General features: G+C 38.3%; 1 protein-coding gene across 3 annotated transcripts in view; it reads right to left on the bottom strand.

The window, feature by feature from the left end:
* DTX2 (deltex E3 ubiquitin ligase 2) overlaps positions 1-7,496 on the bottom strand; it is a 51,420-nt gene extending 43,924 nt beyond the window's left edge. For 2 of the 3 annotated variants that reach the window (XM_072416785.1, XM_072416773.1), the window contains exons 1-2: positions 7,418-7,496; positions 3,831-4,239 (exon numbers count right to left, since the gene is read on the bottom strand). In XM_072416785.1, the coding sequence (XP_072272886.1) occupies positions 3,831-4,140 (310 nt within the window). In that variant the 5' untranslated portion in view covers positions 4,141-4,239; positions 7,418-7,496. Of the gene's footprint in view, positions 1-3,830; positions 4,240-7,184; positions 7,381-7,417 lie in introns of those variants that run through there. The other variant, XM_072416777.1, reaches the window with a different exon arrangement.
* Positions 7,497-8,123: the final 627 nt, after the last annotated feature.

Genomic DNA, 8,123 nt, shown 5'->3' on the forward strand with positions numbered 1-8,123 from the left:
TACATCCGGAAGGTTCCATGAACAACCAATCAGGAATGACCATATTACAGGCACGCACAGCGGGTGCCAATCGGCCACTCTTTTTTAGAAGTGATCATGAAAAATAATTTCAAGTGACAAAAAATTGTATATGTGTATGCAGCATAATTTACTGCAGCCTCTGGTCACATGACTGTATGAAATACAACCTGCCTTTCAAGCTTTATGATGTATACAGTTGGCTCAGAGATGGAACACTTGGCTTGCATTTAACATGAACAAAAGGAAGTTGTGAAGGTAGCAATTCTGAGAATTTACCAAAAGGGTGAAGCTACAGAAGACAAATGACACACTGAAATTAAAATGATGATCTAAATGTTATGACAAATTAAAAAATAAAAACTTCTTCTGGACTTAAGTTACTCATAAGATTTTGAAAGAAATACCAAAAACACAGCAGACAGAGCTGATAAAGGTTAAGTGGGATGTGTAATCAATACAAAAAATATTTCAGGCATTACTACTGAACTGTGCACCAGTTAGACCTAAAACACACAAGGTATTTTTCAGGGCCCATGTGGACTGCGCCAACAATTCCCAAACTATATGTCAGTTCTTCTGAATAGAGGTAAATAAACAGAATAGACAATACACCAGGTTTACAGGCAGGGAATGCCAACAGCATTAGCTGCTTCCAATGAAGCACTGATATCTTCCTAAAGAGCACCTGTCACAATTTAGATACTATCAAATAACTAACGATGATGAAGCATGCCAAAACTATTCTGATAAACAGAGGAAAAAACAATACCTTTACATGGGGGGGGGGGGATTGAAATACATATACTAGAACTGAACACTCACAGTCCATAAACTTTTTTAATTAATATTATAAATAAGTATATAATTATATAATTTATGCAGTAGAGCAACATGTACAGTAAAATTATGGGGATTTTTGTGTTGGAGTTGTATTACTTTTACAGTAGCTTGGCAATACTTCTCTCCAGGCATATCATGTCATAATTTTAAGAAAAGATGAAAATACCAGAAAGTCCCGTGGGAAATGCAGTGAACAACGCCTAACTAAAGGATCACATTTCAATAATGATAGCCATGTCCATGTACAAGAAAAACAGACACTGAACACCCAGGTTTCCCTATAGTTCTGCTTCTAAGTCTTGTCAAACAGAAAAAAAACTGTGTAAAAAAAAAAAAGAAAAAAAAAAGGAATCAAAAGAACTAGAAAAACATCTGTAAAAGTATAATGTAAACTAAAAAGCTGTTGTTCCCTAGGAGAAAATCTCATTTTTGTTTTTCTGCAGCTGCAAAACTGCTTCTGTTCTATAATATCTCTAAATCAGTACTCAGTGGGAGGATTTGCTTTGGTGTTATCAATCACAGTGTTGCAAAAAATGCTTAGAGTTGAAATAAATATATCTGGGTTGCACTAAAGATAAAAATCTCACTATGTAAAAAAAAAAAAAAATTAAGCTAGTTTTTTTTTTTTTTTTAAAGAAAACGTGCTCTTTGCAGTTCTTTTTCTCTTTTATTGCACTCTGTGTGGTTTGGTTACATAAGCATCACTATCCCATGACCAAAGAGGTGCACAGTGAGGAAGCAGGGGAGACAAAGCTTGGAAATGTCACTGCTGGAGGGGACCTTGCTAAAAGGTAAGTAAATAATGAGCAAGTATGAATGTAAGAATATGATATGTGAAGTAAATAGGAGTATAAATGTGATAAGTAAACTGTTTTTATTACTTTCCAATACACTTCACTGAAAAGCAGGTGCATTTAGCATAATTCTTAACCGACAGAAGGATGCCCTCTTCTAGATTATGCAAAATTCATAAATATGAATAGAAAAATAATCAGTAGATAAAACCATTTACCTAACAATACTGTGCATACAGTATTCTAATCATTCTTACTTAGAGATTGGACTGAACTGGTCTCACACTGCATATACACAGGAATTCCCCGTGATTATCAAGTCTGAACACTTCAAAATATTCTGCTATGTTCAGGGGAAATTGAGGCTATATTTAATGACAAGGTGTGTGTGTGTGTGTGTGAGAGAAGTTACCACTGTTCAAGTGAAATGCAATGACAGGAACAATATCGAAAGAGGTTAGAGGCAGGAAGCTAATAACCTCAATCATTTATGCATGACTTACCAATAAGCTTCAGAGAAACCAAAGTATGTGCAGAATTTTTGTGTGTGTGGCTTTATTACCGTCTCTTACCTCTACAAAATTTGTTCATGTATGATGAGCTTGCACACTTTACACAGCGAAGTACATTGCATACTCAACATCACACAACCCTACTAGATTCACTGTAGTGTGAATTCCTATTGCACTCTGCATTTTATCTCACTTTAAAACGTGGTGTACATATTATGCTGTCTCACACTGTACACTTTGTTTTGTACATTCTATAATGTTCCACATTGTACTGCACATTCTATCTATACCTCCATTGTTCTAGCCCCCCCCCCCCCCCCATCCTTTAGACCCACCATACTTTAAATTGTATTGTCATGACTCCAAAATGTTAGTCTCTAAATCATAAAAAATTTCCACAACTACCTGTACTATAGTTTAAAAGGCCACTCTGTTGCAGTGTGAATGATAAGGAACAAGAGTATATTACATTTATTTACTATGTTCATCGTTTATTCACTTTATATTTTAGGATGAAAACCCAACCAATATGTTTTCCAAAGTACATATTACTTGAAACTGATACTGCATGTTGTTAAAGTGAATCTATAGAGGCTGCCTAAATTGCTAGTTGTCTGGCTGTCATGCTAAATTACTGGTTGAATACTTCCCTAAAATATGTACATCAGAAATTCACTTAACTTTACTTGTTGCATGTTTGTTTCAGGTAATAAAAGTTTAAAAGCCAGAAACGGACAGTGTTTTTGATGAGTTTAATTCATTATATAACGGGTGCTGTATTTCCAGCTAAAATACCAAAAATTCTCCTAGCCCAAGGCATCGTAACATAAGCTGGGGTCAAGGCAAGGCCATACAGCTCTATATGTGCCTCATCGCTTGAAGGTTTTTTTCTTTTTCAGCCTACCACTAAAAGAAAGCATGCACCTGGTGTGACCATTACCCTTCAACTTCTCAAAATTGTAAAGGAGGTAAAGGTATTAAGGCTTCACTATATAAGTATTAGAATTGGTCATGGCCAATCTCACTAATGCACTAAAGCTGCAATGTTGTGAATGCTACACCTTTGTCCTGAAAATGTTTTTCTTTAAAATCCCAAACTACTGAGCCAGCTGAGTAATCACTGATCCTTGTTAATGCTACAATCTACCTCAATACTGATGTGTGTTCTAAATCTGGTCCAAAGTGCCAGCAAACACAAAAATAACTTTCACAAAAAGTGAACAATTGTATACAGTAATACAGTATATATATATATATATATATATATATATATATATAGGGTAAAACCCATGCCAGGTTGCTGTCTGAGATAACATTCAACTTTCCTTGCTCTATCACATGTTGAGGAATTTATTATCTGTGTAAACTTTAAGTTGTTCTAGCAGAAGAATACACGGGATTGAGGACTCACTCACTTGTGACAGTACTGGGACATTCACCAAGCACCAGCAGTGTCATATGAAATGTGATATAGAAAAAAAGCGAGTATTAACTTATTACTGCGGGAATGAAGGGCACCAAAGCAAAACTTTTGCCTTGCATGGGAAAAGAATAGGTTTGCTTTAAGTATAAGCAACAAAAAAAATACGAAAAAAACAATCATAACACATTTGTATTCAAAATAAAATCCAACTCTTAAAAAAAGTAAATGCCATTGACTGACCCGTGTCTTGTCGAAACTGTGCCAGTGTTGCAACGTCGATTATGTATGGAGCTAGTTTAGGGTCAACTTGTCCAAGGGAGATACTTCTACTATTTGCAAGTGCTCGAGTATTCTTCTGCTGCTGCTGATAGGATTGGATACACTGCTCTATATAAGTGCTCACTTTACTGCTGTATGGTCTCCACTTGCCAAGTTCATCTTGCCATTCCCAAACAGCTACAGCATATAATGAAGGGTTCAACTGAATGGCTATCGTAGGAGGTCCTAACGGCCCTGCAGCTCCTCCACTTTGGGGTGCACCAGTTGCCATTCTTCAAGGTTCCAATTAATGTTTCTCTATATAAAAATCTTCTATTGGTCAAAATGCCCTTTCAAGGGAACTGCAGTTTTTTTTCAGCGCCATCTTTCTCTTAAAAAAAAAGAAAAGAAAAAAAAAATATTAAATAACTGCAGAAATAAAACACAAAACACAGATCAGTATTATCAGGGTCCAACACTTCCTGTTAGTTACACTATAAATTTAAAGTTATTCATTTTAATTATTGAAAAACAAATGTATCAAAAGCCAGTGGACACAACAAAGATGATTAATATTGGACAACAGATGATCAACAATCAATAATAGTTTAAACATTACACATTATAAGTATATTTCAACAGGATTTCTGTATTCAAGCTACCACCAGGGCAGTTAATAACTGCTTGTGGGTAGGGCTCTTTGTTGTAGTGCTTATTTATAATTGTAAAACTGCAGAACAGGAATCAATCATGGACAGACACTCCCTACTGTACAAGCAAAAGAAATATTAGGTAATAGCAATTAGTCACACATAACTAGAGCACTGTACAACCACGCACAATCAATTGATAAAACATGATACTACCGTACTAGAAGATCTCTGCATGATTAAAAGAATTAAAATTCAGTTAATAAAAGGCGTGACTCCAGAGACCATTTCAACTTGGAAAGAAATGGCTAAATGATGATAGATGTCCATTGGTTGGGAAATAATGCAAGCTCTGACAAGCTGCAGCTTCTAATGCCCATTGTAAGAAGCTCCCAGGGTGCAATAAAATGATTGGAAGTAACATACATACCCGATACAGGAGAGGAGCCAAATTTGCAAGTCTAAGGGTAAGGTTAGGGGTCATCTTTAAACTCAACATGGATGTTATCTTACTTTACAAGCTTTGTATGTGATATGAGGATCTCTTAAAACCATCCACTCAGTCTTTAGTCAGAAAGGTCCCTACATTATGCATTATGTGAGATCTCTTTAGCTCTGAATGCAGATCTCCCCTATATCCACTGATGTTATTTCCCCAAAGACACAGCTTAACTAGCTAATAAATCTCGGAGAACTCTCTTTTGGTGATGAGTCAGTCATTTACACATTTTCCATCATTTGTAAAGGAATTTTCTATTAGGAGAACCACAAACGCTGTTAAAAATTAAGCACGTTTAGATTTGGGCAGATATTCTGCATTACAGAAAGAAAAGCAGAATTCAAGCATATTGTCCATTTCAGGAAATACATTCCTAAATTAAAAGGAAGCAGCTTTTCAAAGTTGCCAAGTCTGCAACCCTCATGAAACATCCTCACTTCTCCTGCCAACAAACCCCAGGCAATTCATACTGATGCACATTCCTGCTATCTTTTTATCACCCACAGACTGATCAGAATTAAAAAAAAAGAAAATATCATGACTGGTTTAAATTTTCCTTGTTAAAGAATTGCATTGGGGTCTAAAAAAAAGTTAGCAAGAATGTCTACATTTCTCATTATGTTAAAGCTGAACCTTTGGCACAAACAGTTTAATTTAAATACTTCCCATTCCCATCCAAAACCGTGTGCACCAAATGCTGATGCAAGCACAGTAGTATCCTGTAAAAGAAGCAATTGTGTGCCGCACATAACCTGTGCAGAGAGCAAAGATGTAAGGAGGACCCAATATGCCCACCACTAAATGCAGAAATGAAAAAAACTACAAGAATCGGGTGGATACAAGACCAGTCACCCCGAACAAAGAGGAGGAACAAAAACCTTGTTTTGTTTTTAGGCAAAATCATGACACACGTTCTACTGATCTGGAAGAAATACACAGCACACCAACAATACACATCTCAGGTCTTAGTAAATATTTACTAATCTCAGAGATCAGGTTGAGGGTCTGTTGTGTTTTTCCTCTTTGTATCCCTCTGACATGTCAGGAAGCAGTATTTATTAGGTAATATCTGGGGTGTGACAACAAAATACTGAGTTATCTTTTACCCCGCAACCTGTATTGATGTCACTACTGATCTGGGATGTGATATTAGGTATATGCATACCACAGCCTGCTGTGTCCATGAGCGGCAGGCTACTAGACCAGGTCCACCTTTGGCTCCACATCTCAGAAATAACAACAGGGTCTGGGTTTACTTTTAAGTAGATGTGACAAATGTCCAAGTGCCACACACACTGACAGTGGTAAGTATATTCCCAGATAGTGAGAGCCATTTACATTCCTTTACTACAGGTAGTGAGGGTAAAACATGTACACCTGACATCTGCAGAGGCCGCAGGCTTGCCAGTTCCTAGGGACACCCAGCACCACAAAAGCCAACCACAGAAATCAGTATGAAAACAACTGGGTGGAGTACCTACAGGAGCTGAGAATGTTCACACAATAAACTGTGAAGATTCACTTCATATATCCAATCACATGTAAAGAAGATCTAAAAAAAAAAAATAGTAATTATTGTGTAACCTTTTTTCTACTTCTTATTGTGCCATGAGCCTAGTCCACAGGAGCAACTCTGCTGCCAGTTCTGCATTGGGGTGATTGTGTCAGAAGTCCTAAAACACTGCACACACAGACAATATTCTGCCCTAGAAACATTTAGATGTTGTCGTTTGTTTGTACACACCATACAACTTGTGTACTTTTGTATGATATTTACCAACACATTCGATCTGTTCTCTACTGCTCAGAAACCCCCAATAATTACTCCTAATAATCAGCTACTAATTTACCTTCAGATCTGATAGTTTCATTGGGCCAGAAGTGAATCCCTGCCTGTGTGTATTACACCGCTATGACAGCCATGTGTGTGCAGGAAATGTTAGATTTCATAGACTTGTAGCTGTGACATATTACAGAAGACAACCTGTTGTGATTTGTTTAGTGTGAGCTTTCATTTTGTCTTGTTTGCCTCTGATCAGTGCTGAATGTATATTTAGGCTGTGTGTGATTCCTAGGAGGTTCTCCTTACCATAACATGTACAGACACCAGTCCCCTATATCCAGACATACACAGAACACACATATACATTTCTATAGAAGAAAACAAAGGCAGCCATATTATATTACCATAATCCCCAGCCAGCTTCCCAGAATTCAGGGAGGAGGACAGCCCTGAACAATGTCACCTCAATCCCAGGCCAACGTGTCACTACCTGCCATGCTGAGGTATTAATTAGACATAATGGCCATTCCACCGCATTACTAGTATGGGGCAGGAGAGGTCCGAGTTGTAGGTGCGTAGTACCAGGCAGAATAGGCTGCACATTGTACAAGAGCTGTGTACAGAGCCCGCTACTAACCTGTGTCAGCAGTGCATGTCGTGCCGTGCTATGCTATGCCGTGCTATGCTATGCCGTGCTGGCTCCCGGCTCTCTGCACTGCCCCTGCTCTGTGTGTACGCTTCACTCCGAGCTGACACCCCGTGATGTCACCAACTACGGACACTCCGCCGGATCAAACTTCCTCGTGCTTCGCGCCTTACTGCAATGACAGCATACTGAGCTGCCAGTTATACCGCACACACAATACTCCTGTGCAGGGAATGCTCAGCTGTATATAACTTATCTTTTCTGTCAGGTGTACATTGCTGGGTAGAAATACTCCATGAGAGTGAAGGAAAATCCAGAATGTTGTGTTACCAGACACAAGCCTTGGGTTAGGGACACTTATTGTGGTGACAGCTGTGTAAGCAGGGACTTCCCTCACTGAAAACATTTCCTGCTGTGTTTGATGATGAGCAGTTTAATGGAGGATTCTTACCAAACTGCTAGGAAAAAAAATAAGTCCCCTGCCATAGGGCCCCTCTTGTACTTAAAGAGGAACTAAACTGAAAACTGCTTAAAAAACAAATCTAGTTACCTTCAATCCTGCAGGGCAGTCTGATCTGTCCTTGCATCAGGTCCTGCATCGTCCCGGCAACCCCCCGCCAGCCAGCGCTCCCTCTTTTTCCTGGTTGTTCATCCTAGGTCTCCCTAACCAGGCGTGAGGTTGGGTGATGTAGGATGG

This window comes from Pyxicephalus adspersus, chromosome 1 (genome assembly GCF_032062135.1).
Source record: "Pyxicephalus adspersus chromosome 1, UCB_Pads_2.0, whole genome shotgun sequence".
NCBI lineage: Eukaryota > Metazoa > Chordata > Amphibia > Anura > Pyxicephalidae > Pyxicephalus > Pyxicephalus adspersus.